The sequence below is a fragment of the Leuresthes tenuis genome, unplaced genomic scaffold (assembly GCF_036924035.1).
Source record: "Leuresthes tenuis unplaced genomic scaffold, fLeuTen1.0.hap1 SCAF_20, whole genome shotgun sequence".
Lineage (NCBI taxonomy): Eukaryota > Metazoa > Chordata > Actinopteri > Atheriniformes > Atherinopsidae > Leuresthes > Leuresthes tenuis.
The window spans coordinates 8,010,979-8,027,828 of record NW_027325374.1 but is presented as its reverse complement, the minus strand read 5'-3'; the positions used below and the strand labels follow the sequence as shown (position 1 = coordinate 8,027,828).

General features: G+C 41.8%; 1 protein-coding gene across 2 annotated transcripts; it reads right to left on the bottom strand.

Annotated features, from left to right (window-relative positions):
* Positions 1-1,198: 1,198 nt before the first annotated feature.
* On the bottom strand, positions 1,199-14,768 carry LOC140278357 (synaptopodin 2-like protein). 2 transcript variants are annotated; one of them, XM_072373340.1, is made up of 5 exons: positions 14,555-14,768; positions 10,195-10,346; positions 9,795-10,097; positions 9,251-9,639; positions 1,199-4,310 (listed from the first exon to the last, which is right to left on the bottom strand). In XM_072373340.1, the coding sequence occupies exons 1-5, from the start codon at positions 14,654-14,656 to the stop codon at positions 1,666-1,668; spliced, it is 3,591 nt and encodes a 1,196-aa protein (XP_072229441.1). In that variant the 5' UTR covers positions 14,657-14,768; the 3' UTR covers positions 1,199-1,665. The 2 variants fall into 2 exon arrangements, with proteins under 2 accessions (XP_072229441.1, XP_072229442.1); XM_072373341.1 differs by having other exon boundaries at positions 9,795-10,031.
* Positions 14,769-16,850: the final 2,082 nt, after the last annotated feature.

The following is a 16,850-nucleotide window of genomic DNA, read 5'->3' as shown; positions in this document are numbered from 1 at the left end:
GGCATTTTATTATGAGGGTTAGGGTAAGACGCTAGGGAGTGACATATGTGATAGGTGTTTTAGAAGACCAAAGGTATGTGAGTGCGTGCAAGAGGTATATTAACAAAGAGGAGAGGGACAATCATAGAGGGAACTGTTGATGATAAGTTGCTCAAAAATAATATGCTGCACATTTTGTTTGTGTGTTTTCTGTTCCAGTGGCATATCAGCTAAACTTACCTTTAGACCTGACTAAAGTTAGCAGCTATAGTTAGCCCTGTCTGTCAACTGATCCCTGACTGGGAGGTTAGATCCTTCTTAGTGGCTATGGTTGAGTTTCACTGCTCCAAGGCCATTAGCTGGTTGTCATTAAGCTGCATTGAAATGTGGGCCAACAGTCCTACAAGGACAATGTCAAGTACAGCAATCAAACACTCTGGCAGAAACAACACAATTAAAAAAGAGAGGCATCAGTTTGAAATATTTTTTCCACTTATTCACTAGTTTGGATGTCAAATTTTCTTTGCATTTACAGCTAAGATGTAAAAAAATAAATAAAAGTGCCATATGGGCATAACTGTTAAATGTTAATGAGAGACGCAAATGGGGAGGAAGCTGTAAAGTGTAGAGCTGTGACAAGTCTGAATGACAAATCCAACAGTACCTCCATGTGGTAAAAGTTGAAACTACCATTTAAAACCATTTTATGAAATGATTAACTTTGAATCTGATCTGCAACTGTCTGAATCTGGAGATAACTGCTCGAAGAGTGTAAATTCTTAGAAGGGAGAAAAAAGAAAAAACTTTGGTAGGGGGAGGAGATACTGGAGCTCGGTGTGGAAGCGGGTGGTGACGTGGGTGACACAGGGAGAAACATAATGACAGCTGAGGTGAGTCATGTCTATTTTTATTCATCCGCATGTCTCTGTGGAAAAGAATCACAGCTAAACAGACTTGTTTTACTTCTCTTGTTTCATATCAACAGATGAGAAATCAAGTCTACTGTAAAAGGCTTTTCTTCTATTAAAAACAGCAGATAATAAAGCACACGCTTAAAGATTAATCATCAAACACAAATCCTTAGAATATTTTGATATAATATAGAATGTAATATATATTTTTTACTAACAGCTAAATGCTGATAGTAAAACTACTATTGAAATATGATGTTGTAATGATATGTAAGTCAAATCTGCACCAACTTTTTCTACTGTTATCTTTCATTCTTGTTTATCTTTTTCCCATCCTCAGCTACATCTCTCTCATAGCAGTCGTATCATTACACATCCTCTGTTCCTCTTTTTTCTGTGTTTAAACTTCATCATTCTGGTCTATATTTACAGAACTTTATATCAGTTTTCCCTGCCAACTCTTTCTGCTCTGTCAGTGTGTGGTTTATTTCCCCTTCTCAAATATTACCCAGGTCTCCACGCTGAAATTTCCATCTTCAAACACTGTGTTCCCTTTCATAACTATTAAACCAAATGTGTTGTATAAAAGAGCAAACAAGATTAAATATTAAAATCTGCTACATGTGCGGCCAATCCAAACAGATTTTGTGATAAAACGTGACTGATAAAACCCTTGCTGCAGCCTGGAATAATGATATTAAAAAATCTAAGAATACATGGATATGTTTAAAAATCCCACAGAGCTTTGGTTTATTATGTCCGGACAAGGACCTTTTCAGTGCGTAGTGGATCCAGGACGCCACACGCAAGGCTGCAGACCCAGATTGGAAGTGCTGAACCTTGGCCTGGGGACCTTGGAGGATTGAGTGCTGCTGGACGCTGGCTGAGAGGCACCTGCAGGGCCCAGGGGACTAAGATCTGGGGCACTTTTAAACTGCCTGTTGGCCTGCGGAGCAACTGCAGGCTGAAGATGAGAAAAGGTAGGAAGCTGGACTGGGTTTGAAGCAGGAGCAGAGGAGAAGGTAGGGAGCTGAGGGAGAGGGGCCGAAGGAGCAGGAGGCATTGGGGAAGACAGAGGAGAAGTGGCCCACTGGGGCTGGTAAGGCTGGGGTGGAGACTGATGGTGCTGGTAGGGGGTGGAATCAGCAGTTGGCTGAGGAGACATGACATCAGAGCGCCTCAGTGGTTCTCCAAGGGTTGTAGCTGATCGGGGAACAATAACTTTGAGGGTGGGTTCTGTGGCCATCGGTGGGGGTGTAGAGAACCGTTTTACCTCATAGATTCGTGCTGTCTTCTGAGGACCACCTGTCATTCCTCTCTGCTGCTGATGGTTGTAAGTGTCCTGAGGAACCCCGCCTCCATAGCTGAATAGGGAGGAGTTAAGCTGGTATGGCTGGTGGCTCATAATGTCCACAGGCTTTATGCCTGACCTCTGCCCTTTAGGTGCAGCCTTCCCAGCCTTTGTCACCTCAGGTTTCTTCTGGGCCTTTGGAGGGCAGGAGGGAGAGAGGAGGGGGTTGTAGTTGATGGGGGGTGGAGCACGGATGTTGGATGAGTACTTCCAGGTAGAAGGAAGTGAAGGTGTGGGTGAGGGCTCCCGTGTCTGTGCAGGAGAGTAAGGTGCTGCAACAGCAGATGGAGATCGTTCAACAACATATTGATCCATCCTGTTTTGTCTGCGGGCAAACAGCTGACCTCCTTTCCCCCCGAGCTGCGGCACCTGAGGGGCTTGAGGTTTGGGAGCTATGGGAGGCGGCCTGGGTCCCCGCTGAGCCTGCATAAAGTTACAGGCCTCTGCCCCCAGCCTCAGCCAGTCCTCTTCAGGCCCTGATTCATGCCCAGCCTCACCACTGGGTGCAGCTCCAGACTCACCTGGGGTTCTCCCAAAGCGATCATCCATAGTCTGAACCATGTTCAGCAAGTCAGGATTTGGAGAGACATCTTTGCTTGTCAGCGCACTAAACATTGGCTTTTTGTTGCTGCGACGACGGGCATCGTTCAGGATGCCGGTGCGAGCAGCTGGGACCGAAATGCGCTGCTCACGTGTTGAAAGTGAGTCCATGGATGCAGGAGTCACTGCACCTGTCATGTTGATGTAAGGGTGAATGGATGGAGATAGAGTGGGTTGGCAAGGAGAAGGAGCAGGGAAGGGGACCTGGTTCAGATCCGGAGGGTCATTGAGAGGGGAAACAGGAGGAGCTGAAATGCAGGTGTAGGGAGGTGGATGACTGGGAGCAGGAGGAGAGAGGTACGGCGGAGGAGCTGGAGGGGAAAAGGGCTGGGAAGGTGATGGACAAACCAGAGAACCCTGAGCAGCAGAGGGTGAGAGCAGGGTTGAAGGCGAAGCATGCGTTTGTGGATTTGCAGAAGGAGGCTGAGAGAAAGGTGTAGAATACAAGGAGGAGGGAGGTGAAAGAACTGATGGGGGAGTGTTGCTGTTGTTATTTCTTGGAGGGATATAGAGAGAGGTGCTAGACACTGCTCTCCTTGCATCTGCCCCTGGTTGGTGTTGAGTAGGCGAGAGAGTCACCATGGATACTGCAGCCACAGGTTTGGTCGCCATGGTTATGGCTGTGGGTTTGGGTTGGGGAGGGCGGAACATCACAGAGGTTACAGTTGCACGAGATGGGGTCGAGCCAGGGGTGAAGGGGCGTGCAGTACGGTTTAGGACACTTGGATTAGCATTGAAGCTGGTGGTACTGTGCGAGTCTGTGTTTGGGCTTGAACTAAAGTCAGGGTTAGGAGTTGAATTAGGGTTGCCATGGTGCCCATTTTGACTTCGAAGGGGTGTCTGAGAGGGTGGACTCAGAACAACATTGGCCCGACTGACAGCTACCGACCCGCCATTGGTCAGAGCGACAGCTGGAGGAGACATTTGTGCAGAGTGATTACTGAACTGCGGCTTTGTGATGCTGCTCTCCAGCCTTGAGCCGTGATTGGCTAGGCTCTCAAACCCTGAGACCTCCAACCCTGGGCTTTGACTGTCAGAAGTCCCAAGTCGAGGAGTTTGAAGAACCGAGATGTCCAGTTCTGTACTGTGATTAGCTGTTGGTGTGGTTGGTGTAGTTGGTGTGGTTGATGGGCAGGCAGAGCTTCTCTTGTCCAGCAGGTCAAGATAACCAGAATCCCATGTAGGGTCAAAAGATGTTGAGAATCCTTCTTCATCAACTTCTGAGCCACTTAGGATGGAACTACCTCCTTCCTCCTCAGTCTCTCCTTCTGTTTCCCCTCCTCTGTCACCCTCAGCTTTGCCAAAGCAGGTCAGTGTGTACTTCTTGGCTCTCTGCCGGCGTTTCTTGAACATAAGAACTCCCTTTGAGTTGGGGTTGGGAGCATCAGTCAGCAAGGATGCAATAGAGCGGCATTTAGTTCGAGCCTCCTTAACCTGTTTCTCCACCACGCTTTCTCCACGCTGCAGCTCTGCAAGACAGGTAGGACAAAACAAAAAGGGAAGACCAAAATAAACGTGTTGAAATAAGCAGGAACACAACAGAGAAACGATGATGGGAGTTCTGATTAATACAAAACAAGGACTAAGTGACAAATAACGGAAGCATGACAGTGAGACAACTCTCACCGACTGTGTCTAGTGTCAAATTTGTGTGGTATTATCTCTGTGATGTGCTGCAGTGAGCATTAGTGACAGACAGGAGAATGTGTTGTGGATTTAGAACAAAGAATTCCTGCTGCTCTCCAGAGTTGAGTCATACACTCCAGAAAGGTTAGATCACAGTGTCTGTCCTTCACAAATTGAGCCTGTGTATGTATATATATATATAGAGAGAGAGAGATATTTATATATATGTTTGTGTGTGTATGTGTGTGTTTAAATCTTAAATCAGTTTAGGAGTCATATTGTGGGAACGTGATATTTCAGGTTGTAGACTTTTTGATATATTAGGTTGCATTAAGATTAGACGAAAGTTGAATTTGAAATAAAGTTGGGGACTTAGTGGTTTTACATATAAAAAATTCAACCACAGCTATCAACAGAATTGGAAAAAGTAATATCTAAAACATATATAAAAATGGTTATGTTATACACTACACTGTAATACTTTGGGAACGGACCACATCTTACTATGATACCACCTTGTATCACTAGATGGCATGTGAGGCACTGTACTGTCCAGTCTATCCTGGAGCCAACAGTAAGTAATCTTTAATTACATGCTCATGTAAGCAACTTCCTCCATCATGGGTGTGATTGCTCACAGATTACGCCTGTTACCAGAGAATTCCACTAGGGGAGCACACCAGATGACTCAGACCAGAAAAACAACATGCCCTCGGCACCATCCCCACTCTGTTTATCCAACATTTTCTTTCAGGTTCGGATCTCACCAACTATTTTGATAAGCATACATTTCACTGTGCAGTGGCAAAGATACATCGTCAAGATGCTACCAGTTGCATAGTTTCTGTACAAGCGTCTTTTCTAAACTTCCTACATGAATGACCTTACAACCAGTCAAATTTAGCTCTACACTGCCCCTACCTGTACCTACATATCAAAGCTTGTGAACGCATCGCATTCATTTCTGAGAACATGCACAAAATGCTCCATACAAATACTGGATACATGAGGCAGCAATGATACACATGTATATCTTTGATTAAAAACAAGTGTATTCCTGGCCTAAAAGTTAATGAAAAGCACGTTAATTAAAGTTACATTGAAAGCTCCTGGCAAGTGAATATTACAATCACCAGAAACCTCGTTCAGGAGCAAAGATATTTGATTACAAAATGATTGAATATTGGTTTTTCTTTTTTTCTCTGGAGATATGTTTGGGTATTAAGAGCTGAAATCTGATGTGGAACTTGCAACTCTTCCTCTGGACTGTTTGTCATTTTTCTCATAGTGACCTAATTGTATAATATAAACTGTACACATATAAATTTAGCTTTGTTATCGTGACCCACTTGCACAGTATCAGCTGAAAGACCAAAATTATCTTAGGTTTTCCTTATTTTTAGTTGTAAGTCTAGTATTTTATTGTCATTATGGATGATTATCTTAATCAAAAGAATCCAGGAGTAATTGAAAGGAAACAAATCTCTTCCCTCTTGTGGTGATCGTTTTTCAAAACAAAAGCATCAAAATCCTCCTTTAACTAAGTCTCTAGAAAATAAATGCAAGCCCATATAATGTCCTCTGGTGTGATGGAATCGCCACTGTGTGTGTGCACCAGCACTCTCTGTATATCTGCTTAGTCCAAGGCTATTTGAGTCTTTTTAGTATCTTGGCTCACCTCACATGAAAATGCTGTTGACATAGCTATAGGCTGATGCAGGCTCTGCAAAAACACATCTTGCTATTTTATATCACTCTAATGAAGTGGAGCTTAAAGTGGCAGAACAAAGGTGGGAGAGGACAGAGAAAACATTACACCCTAATATCAAACTGCTGGTCATAAAGTTTAGATAGTTCTGCCGCAAAAAATGGCACTACCTAGAAAACCTGATCTAAAGAGGTTGTACATAGAGCTACTAAGAATTCACAACCATTTTTTCAGCTCTATGGTTGTAATTTTGCAAGGAGCTTTGCACATTTTAGTTAGATACATGTTTTATCATTAGAGTTAAACAGGGACATGTGAGGCTGATGGGAATGTTGTTATTCACACAGAGTTTTGACTCTTTTAAATATTGAAAGTATCACCAGTGCACTCACTGCATTTCATCTTGACGAGAACATGAATTAACTTTTCTTATTTCTTTTCTTACTTTTTTATTTCAAGGCCAACTATGCAAATGATGTCATTTATTTAAGAAACAGTCAACTTTGTGGTAGCATTAAAAAGAAGTTTTTTGTCCTCTGAGAATCCCAAATGGTCGTAATTGTCACCCTAATCAGTCTGGACTAAAGTGTTATTGCAACAAATCATCCCCTTCTGTCTCTATAGCTAAGCCACCAACAGAGTTAGAATAATTACAAATATTCTTAAAGTTTGGTCCACATGTTGATTGAGAAATATAACCTCATCATGCTGAAAAAAACACCTCAGTATGAGCTTCTTTAATTGTTTTTTGCAGCACAAATTCTTAAAATAATCAATGAGTCTGTCATTTTGGCATGATCTTTCCAGTAAGATACAACAGTGGCAAACAATACCCAACTCTCTATAATGCTTACAGAAATGAGATAATCCTTTGAAATAAAAGGTCAATCCTCTTATCCTGAAATAACTGATTTTGCTTTAAATCCACATGCAAAACAAGTTATGTAAGAGTGTATCTTACCTGCATACACAGTGTGTGGGACTGTGTGTCCACCTATGTCTGAACCTGAAGGAGATGTGAGGTCCCTCATCTCACAACTGTGTGTGTGTGTGTGTCCTTAACCTCCCTCAGACCCTCCCACACACACCTAACAGAGTCCAAATCTGCTCTGAGCGTGGACCCGTTTAGTGTCTGTCTTCCTGCTCCTCTCACAGGGCACGGCCCATGTAAAGACCTTTGTCTGTATCCAGCAGCCCTAACTAACACATGATGTCAACCTCTATTCCTGTCCATCTGTCTGACAGGCATCAAACACCTGTCCCGTCTCTGCCCACACACACACAAAGAGGGGAAGAGCCCCTCACCACAGGATATTTAGACAGCAGTGTCACTTAGTGTGTGTGTGTGTGTGTGTGCGTGTGTCTCTTCCTGTGTATGTATGAGTTCATAAAGCCAGTTATAGGTTATAGTGGAAAGTGCATCCATAACTCTCCACTGATGTGCCGCTCTCTGTTGCTGACACCTCACACCTGAGAAACACCACACAAACAGACACACAACTCTGTATCAGCAGAGCTGACAATCCCATATGCAAAGCTGACGTCTGTTTGTGTGTTAGTAACATGAGAAAGGGCAGCTCCCTGGACACCTTAGCATTCATTTGTCCTATAGCAAAGCCTTCATCCTACGGTAAAGTCATTCAGGTCTTCTGATGACAGATCATTCATTACTGCAGCATATCTGAAATGAGAATGCAGTCAGTGCCTAGCTATTCAGTTTAATAAGCTGTCATCCTTTGATGAAATGATGATTTAACCACAGAGAATGCGTAGAACTATATAAGTTCACAGGTGGTTCAGCATTTTGGAGATCATGCCAACTTAAAAACTAAGCTTTAATCAAAGTAACTCACACTGAATTCATTTTTTTCTCGTTGGACTGCATGTTAATTTTTATGTTGTGATACCTGAAGAGAACAATCTAATGCATTTCACAAAAAAACAGGAAAAGATCAAGGAATTAAAAATTCCACTGAGTAGACTTTTTGATTTTCTATTTTCTACTTTCATATTTACACTTTTGATGCACATTTTCTAACTTCATATCCATGTCACCCCTTACATTATTCCCTCTTAAAGTATATTGACTATCTTTCTGTTTAATCAAACTGCCCAGCCTATTAGATGTCATATCATCTTCTAAGAGCAAAAGGTAGATGAGTTCACAGTGTCTGGTCAAGTTTTTAACTGTTTTTTTTTTTTAAATACATAGGCCAGTTTAAAGGATGAGAAACACATCCATACCACAGTTCACCTAAACACACACACATTAATTCAAACACAACACTCATAAACAACTATTTCAGCTGGTCTGTAAATGAGGGTCGAGCTCAGCCTTTCAATCAGAAGCTATAAATACAACCACTGAGGCAAATGCTCAGAATACTGACAGAAGAGACAAACTGCTTTTTCAGGAGACCCAAGAGAGGAAGAGGAGGAGGTTGAATGCCTCTGCCCGTATCTGGTATATCTCACCACATCAATAGCAGCTTGTAAATGTAAATGGATACCTAAGGAACAAGAAATGACCACTAGAGGGTGATCTTGCAAAAGATTTACGGCCACACATCTGATGCCTTCAGAGTCTAAAGGAATGTTTAAAAATCAAACTAATGACAGAAGGAATCTGTCTGTGTGTTTGTATGTGTCCTCTTCATTTTTCTCAACAACCTGTTCATCTGATCTACTTTGTGTACCTTGGGGAGCTAATTAAGCACAACGTTGAGTTTTAAGCTGCTTAATTCAAAAGATTAGGTTTATGCATTTGGCAGACACTTTTATTCAAAGTGACTTACAGGTAGGGTAAGGGGGTCTTGCCTAAGGACCCCTACTGGAGATAGTACCTTTCATACAGGAGATTTGTGCAACATGTGCTACCTCCAATGAGTAAATTACCATTTATTGCTCAGGGCCTAAGAAAGTAAATGATATTGTGTTAAGTAATGTGAATGAGTAGCTTTCAACAACTGCAAATCACAAACAGGCATGTTTTTACTTGGCATTGTAAATAAATATAACAAAATTCCTGAAATTATGTAGATTTGTTTCAAGATTTGTATCAAGATATATACTCACTGGCTTGTCGAGCTTTGTCCATGTACGTGGTGGAGAGTTCATCACTTACAGGGGTCTGCTGTGGGCCCACCATGGGCACCAGATGGTTACCAGAGCCCAGCCTCAGAGCCTCTTTAGCCCGTTCTGGAGACACTAAAGGTGGGCAGTTCAGGACAGTGCAGGCCCCTGCCTCCTGGAAACCGCTGTCTCCTTCTCCCTCTGCATCAACTGCCCCCTGATCAGGGGTCGGGGTGAGTGTGTGAGGGGTTGGAGTGTGTGGTGTGTGTCCAGGAGTGGTCCACTCTGTCTCAGGGGGCACATAGATGAGCTCTCTGCGAGGGACACCAACAAGGCACTGACCATTCCACTGCCCCTGTATGGTCACTCCTGCATCTGTCGCACTCTCGTATCTTAGACACAACATGACACAACAATACAAATTTTATCAATTTTAATGTGTAAACTATGTAATGAAAAGTTTCCTTGGTTGTTAATCTGATGTACAAGATCTTGGCTTTAGATCCAAATCAGATTGGGATTTCAGGGAACTTCAGGTGTCACCTACCCGCTCATCTCTGAAGTCTCCTCTTCTTGATTGTCATAGCGTGAAGGTGAGCGCGCATGGGGAGGTGTGCGCCTTTGCCGTCTCTGGTGAGTGTGAGAATGTGTGTCTGCATCGCTGTCTGTTTCTCCGTAGTAAGCCTCACTGTCCGGGGGGGATGTAATGCCCTTGGATATCTCTGTGGGTGAGAGGAGGGTGGAACTGCTGGATCTCGGGGGGACTGCAGGAGGAGACAGGACCCTAGCGGAAGATTGGGGTGATACAGAGCAACCAGCGTAAGATGAGGGGTGGAATCCAGAGGGAGCCCTGGAGACAAACAGATGACAAGCTGTGAAAATGCAGAACATGAAGCAGTTTGTATGATATAATAAGGCCATGTGCTGCAGCTTTGTGGGTGTCTGACCTTTTAACTCTCAGGTTCAGCGTGGCGCTCTCTGTATCTATGAGGCTCATGGCCTGAGCATGACTGAGCTCTGCACATATGTGGTCACCAATGGCAACCAGTTCGTCATGCTCCTTGAGTCCAGCTCGACATGCTTTGCTGCGCCTGCGTACCTAAAGAGATGACAGGGGTGGATGGGACATTAACATTTGTTTCTAGTTCAGAAAACTAATAGAGATGAAAACCAAGTCCCATCCAAGGCACATCACAAGTTTGTGCAGTTTTCCAGTGTTCAACAAAGAATCCAACCAGGCACCTTTAATAGGCTAAAATGGGAACATTTGACACAAACATATTGGTCTAACAGATAACATTTCCCTGGTTCCACTACAATTTACTCTTATCTGATAAAAAAATCAACCCATCTTTTTTTCTGTTTTTCTTTTAATTCCTTTTGACGGGAACCACCTGTCTTAAATGATATGTCTTTTTATTTCTGGCCTCCCCTTCTCTGTTTTCTGCATGATATACCACGTGAGTTCTTACTTACCATTTATAAATCCATCCATCTATTTTCTTTACCCGCTTATTCCAGTTTAGGGTCACAGGGTGGCTGGAGCCTATCCCAGCTGTCATTGGGCAGGGTACACCCTGGACAGGTCACCAGTCCATCACAGGGCACCATTTACAAATAAAAAAAATTAATTATAAAGAAAATCAAGCTGTTAAAGTAAGGGCAGATCAAACTGCTACAGCTCCACCAGACAGCATCAGCTATCTGACAGAGGTGAGCGATCCCCAGGATACTAAAAGACCGAATTGGCAGGAGATCCACTGCTTTATTCACTGGATCAGTGTCTTCCTTCAGGTTGTGAGACTAATTAACTCATCCATACTGTTTGGCCACCATTAGACAAATCTAATATACTGTCCTAATTGAGCATACTATAAACACTTACAGTTATCTCTATTACATACTCTGTTTTATATATATATGTGTGTGTATGTATATTTTAATAACCATATGTTGGATCGCAATATTTAACGGAAGGCTGATTGACCATTTTCAAGAGGGTTTTTCTTTGAGCCACATAATACTAACCTATGACTCACTAAAGCATTATAATGCATCTATCCGAGGGGATGAACCGGCGTTGTGTCAACATATGACACACAACCTAGCAAAGAGCAAATTGGAATATTATCTTTATCTCTCTATTATCTTAAGACTTTTTTATTAGCAGCTTGTTTCAAATATGCATAATTAGTTATCAGTTCTGTAGTTGCATTTAGACACCACAGATTGACAGACATAAAATTGTATTTTTGCATCAGCGAGGTGATTCCTAAAGAGCTATCAGCCGAAAACTTGACATATATCAGCATGGTGTGCCGTGTGAGGAAACTGGACAACTGGAGGACAAAAGAAGAAGTGTCAGGCCTAAAAAAAACTATCTACATCATATGAACAGTATCTGAAAGTGATGTCCTTAAGAAACAGAAAAAGAAATCCTTCAAGATGCCTGGAGAACTATTCCTGAAGACTACTAAAAGATTACAGGAAAGCTTGTCTAAGAGGGTTCGATCTGTGTTGAAGAATAAAGGTGCTCATACCAAGTATTCACTTTCAAGCTGGTTAGACTTGTTCAAACTCTTTTTTTGCCTTATATACTGAATTTCCATTAAGGTTTTCACATGTTTCGATAAATCCCTGCAAATATTTCCTGTCCTAAATAAATGAGAGGCGGGTCAAGACTTTTTCACAGTAATGTATGAACAAAGGGTGATCAAATCTGTTGCTTTTGCAGTTGATTTCTATTAATTCCTGTAAATTAGAAAAACAGAACATCAAGATCAGGATCCATTAATAAAATATGTCATTATTGTTGAAGAAGTAAAATCAATCAATTAACCTGATAAGATCATTTCCAAAATTTCCACTATACTGTATAATTTGTCTTACTTGAAAATGAAATTCTGTTGCTTTTTAAATAATGAACAATTTATGATGAATATAGTTTAAGATTTGAAACAGCTATATGTGTTCCCTGGCTTCAACCCTGTTAAGTCATGGCCTTTGTATCATTACCTCCGCTCACATTTTAATATACAAAAGATGTTTAAAACCATTTTTCTTCCTGTAGAATTTAAACAAGTGTCCTTTTTTATCAACACAGCCAAGGCAACTGAAATATGTCTGAAATTAGAAATCGTGAGAGTTAACAACCTATAGAATTAAATTGTATTGCTGTGTGGTGTCAATTGAGAGAAGGAGCACTTCACCTAAATAGACAAAAGTGCTTGTTCTGAAAAGATAGTGTAAGTTAGGCAGTTTGTGTTAGTGGCAGCCATAGCTGTCCCTGCAACAGAATAACTTCTGAAGTCATGCAGCTGCTGAAGGTCGCTAAGAGATGATGTCATAGGGCCCTTTCAGGAAGTATGGGGTGGGGGATAGTGGGTACAGATTAAAAGGTGAACATTCTTGTCCACTACATTACAGTCGCCTCTAAAAGTAGAAGATAAGGCCACCCCATCTGTTCCCTCACATACACACTAATACACACACTTCATCACCGTCAAAGGTAAAAATGTTGAGTGCGTTCAAGTACCTACTGGAATTTTTAGAGTTATCAGAAGGCTATCTTTTGACCCAGTCACTGCCACACCCATAAGGCAAGGACGAGTTATCTATCTCATTCTTTCCCATTGAGAGAAAATGATAGGCACACATACACAAACAGCACGAGCGAGTACCATGAAAGAGGGGCTTTGAACAGCTGCATCACCAGTCGGGAGCAGGGGGCATTTCTGTCACTCACCATATGTCCCCCACATTCCCAAAATAAAACATTGCAGAAAATCAACCACATTCCTCAACAGACAGAGAGAGACAGGCGCGACTGTGCTGTGAAATATGTACACGTAAAAACACACACACATAATACTGGAATTAAGAGCCTAATGAGAAAACAGAAGGTATGAGCGTGTCTGCGCGCGTGTGTGTGCATCTATGTCTGCGTGTGAACAAGAGGTCGGCCTTTTTCCATGCTCTGCTTCCAGCTCCTCTTAAAGCTATTCTGATCCTCCAGTTTGCGCTCCATTCCAAGCCAGGCTTATCTGAGTTATGTTCAACCCCATATAAACCCACACCCAAATGACAAGAAGTAGAAGCACCCACACTGATAGAACTTCCAAACTGAGGTGACCTTTTCTGCTTGAAAATCCCGGATAAAGAAGGGCCTTTGGTGCCAGAACCACTCGTGCAACCATTTTATAGCTCATAAGTGACTGTCCAACTTTTATCATCAGTGTAAGTGAGGTGAATTTCCTACTTACAGGACTGTTTGCAGATCAGTATATATATTTATATATATATAATATCCTGCCCTTAAATTATATATCATAAAGAGCAAACTCTTGTACTATTTACAACCCAGTTCAAAGAACCCCCTCCAATCTCTGCTTCAGCTTGCCTTCAGGATGAGGTGATGGAATGTGAGTGAAGACCATCCCCCAAACTTCTATTCACACTGTACCGAGAAACTCAATTATAACAGGTGATGGTTAAATTGAACTGGGCCATGACCAAATGACAATGACAAACCACTGCTGTTATACTGCTATAAAGTACTGCAAATAAACTAATAACATGGGTGATATATATTACTTGAAGAAAAACAACATTTTTGGCCAACTAAACAATAGAATTTGACATTTCTAGAGACCATACCCACAACTTCACAGATATCTTGAGACTAAACACAAAGAAAAATAAATGTGTCCTGTTACAGGTAACATATATGAGATTTCTTTTCAGTTTCATACTTCATCAATAAGCTTCATAGTTTCGACAGATTCAAGGATTCAAGTATCAACTCTCTTCTAAGAGGCAGGTTATAAAAAATCTCATTAAGATAACTGAAGCTTAGATTAAATTGTTAGATTTTGCCAGACAAGAAAACAAGCATATGTTTCCTTAATTTGTGAAAACTTCATTAGTTTAAGCAATGAAAATACTTATGTTCTGGCAGAAAGGTTGCAGTTTTTCTAATTTACTTACTTTGCCCTTCGAACAGGTAAATCTTGCTTTAACTTAGAACAAAGTAAAAGTTGTACTGACATCATAATTCAGTCACTAAAGTACTTCAGTTTAGTTATCAAGCACCAAATATTCTACTCATAGCGACACCAGTGCAGGAAGACACTAATTAATCTAATTTGGAGTTTCTGATGAAAGCTTAGATTACAACACTGAAAACCACGAGAGCAACCATTAAGTCCTCAACAATTCTAACAGTTGCATAATGTCTTGCCTGCAGTAAACCACACCTATACACACACACACATGTATATATACATATATTTATTCTCTTTACTGTACCTTTGCCACCTGTAGAGGTTTTTGCTGCTCTGCTCCTCCCTGAAGTCTGAAACCCCACGGGGCTCCACCTGAGAGGGACACCACAATCTCCTCTGCCACCATCCCAGCAGCTCCCAGACCACTGTGTATGTGTTTGAGACGCTATCTCCCTTTCTTCAGTTCCTCACACTCTGCGAGTATCAATAAGTGCCTCTCTTTGCTCTCCATGATGACCCCACCCATTAGGAGGCAGGGGGGGTGGCTGGCTTTCATCTGCTTACACTGTAATGCTGCGTCAGAGGGTGGAAGGGGGGCTAAAGTGTGAGCGTGTTTTGTGTGTACGTGTGTCCGTCCTCCTCCCTTGTGTTCAACACTTGCTATGTCAGTCTCAAGCGCACCACGGAGGAGGGGATGCTTTCTGATATACACTCCAGAAATAACCATCAGCTCTGCGCCCTCTTCAAGCCCCTGCTGCTAAGTCAGCCTGTTGAGGAGTAGTGGCACAGATTTGTCTTTGTTTTCCCACCAAATCACGGCCAGGGGAAAAAAGTGTTATGAAGGCCTATTTCAAGAATTTAAGTGGCTTTTCTGACCCTGCAATTTAACAGCTCAAGAGTGGCTGGTAGAAGGAGATTGGGGTTTGAGTGGCCTTTGCTTTATGATAGCTGCTGATAAACACACTTTCACAAAGACACATTTGAGAATTATTGTAATAAATAAGGTGCACGTTAAATGGCAGCAAGCCCACCTGGAGTGTTGGAAGAGATGATATGCCTCAGCTTTGACCTGACTGTGCAGAAAAATAGGATATAATTAAAAATTGGCATTGATAGAAGACAGCCGCATGTGCTGACTCTGGTTCAGATGGCTTCACCGTGTCATCACTTAATATTTCATGAATGACTGGGAGAAGCACCTAGGCCTAGATTTAATCGAACGGAATCTGAAGCTACGAAGAGGAAAGCTAAGGCCATAAAAAACTTGGCTTATGCAAAGGTGAGATCGGGGGCACTTGTAACAGTGGTCAGTTGTAAGATCCTGTGCTCCTCCAGAGTGAAGATACTCCCCCTGCAGATAAAGTTTAGATGACTGCAAGTTTCCACCAAATTTATCTGTAGCATATTAGTGAGAAATGAATGTGAGCAACTTCTATTTATATGGCTGCTGATAGCTAACATATAGTATTTTATTGTGGTTGGAGGATCAGGTACAGCTGTAACACTTGGAATTTCAGAATGAAACATAATGAAATTACAAGTTTAAGATAAGGAGTCCTGGTTAACTTAAGTTGTTACTGTTTTTCGACACTATTTCATGCAAAATGGCTGGTGTGAGGATTACACCTGAACCACATGGTCCACTGTAAGCACCCATCTAAGACCCTCATGTTTCCATGTTGATGTAGAAATAAAGTACAATGAATTTAAGCTAGTCCTATCTTTGAGGGTGGGACTATATTGACAGTATAATTAATCAGTTCATATGTATTTGGGCCTTTTCTTAAAATTTGACTAGCATACCTCAAACAATTTTTGAGTAATGAAGGAAAATATGTCACAATTGGTCCCAGTCTTCCCTACATGGAGGGATTCTGAAACAATGGGCCCCTGGACGCAGACACACTCAAGGTCTCAAATGTTTCCCACTGAGGCGAAGACACACAGGCTGACACACAAATATAAAAAATTTAAACAAAGAGGATACAATTTGTTATTGTTTCCACTTGTTAAACCTGCAGATGTCCTGCATCCTTTTGGGTGTCTTTATGGTTGTTTAGCTTCTCATTTGGACATTTATGTGTTGTCATTTAACATCCTTTATGTTTTAGTGTTTTTTCCCCCATTTTGTGCTCCTAATATTAAATTAAAAGTGTAATTATTTTGTCTCACATGGGTCAGTTTGTTACTCTTCATAGTTGTTTATTTCTTATTTTGTATATCTTGTGATCATTTGACTTATTGAGTGTTTCATTTGACACCTATCACAGGCCTTTGTTGGTGTCATCTTTTGGTCACTTCCATGTCTTTGTTGACCATTTGTGGCCTTGTCTCTTCATCACTGTGTTACTTATCTATATGTGTAATATTTATGGGATAAGGCAGCCAGGCCACCTGAGCAAATGCCTGGCAGGCTCATTGACTAATATGTCCATCTATGCATAGTTTCGCTAAGTGTGAATGTTTTGGAAACTTCAGATATAAGACAGTTCAATTGTACAGCTCAAATGCAGTTGAACTGCTTTCTTCAACCAGTGCTCGGCAGTGGAGGAGAGCATGGAGGAAGTCGCTGTGCGGTGTCCGGATGTGGACGTGGCACA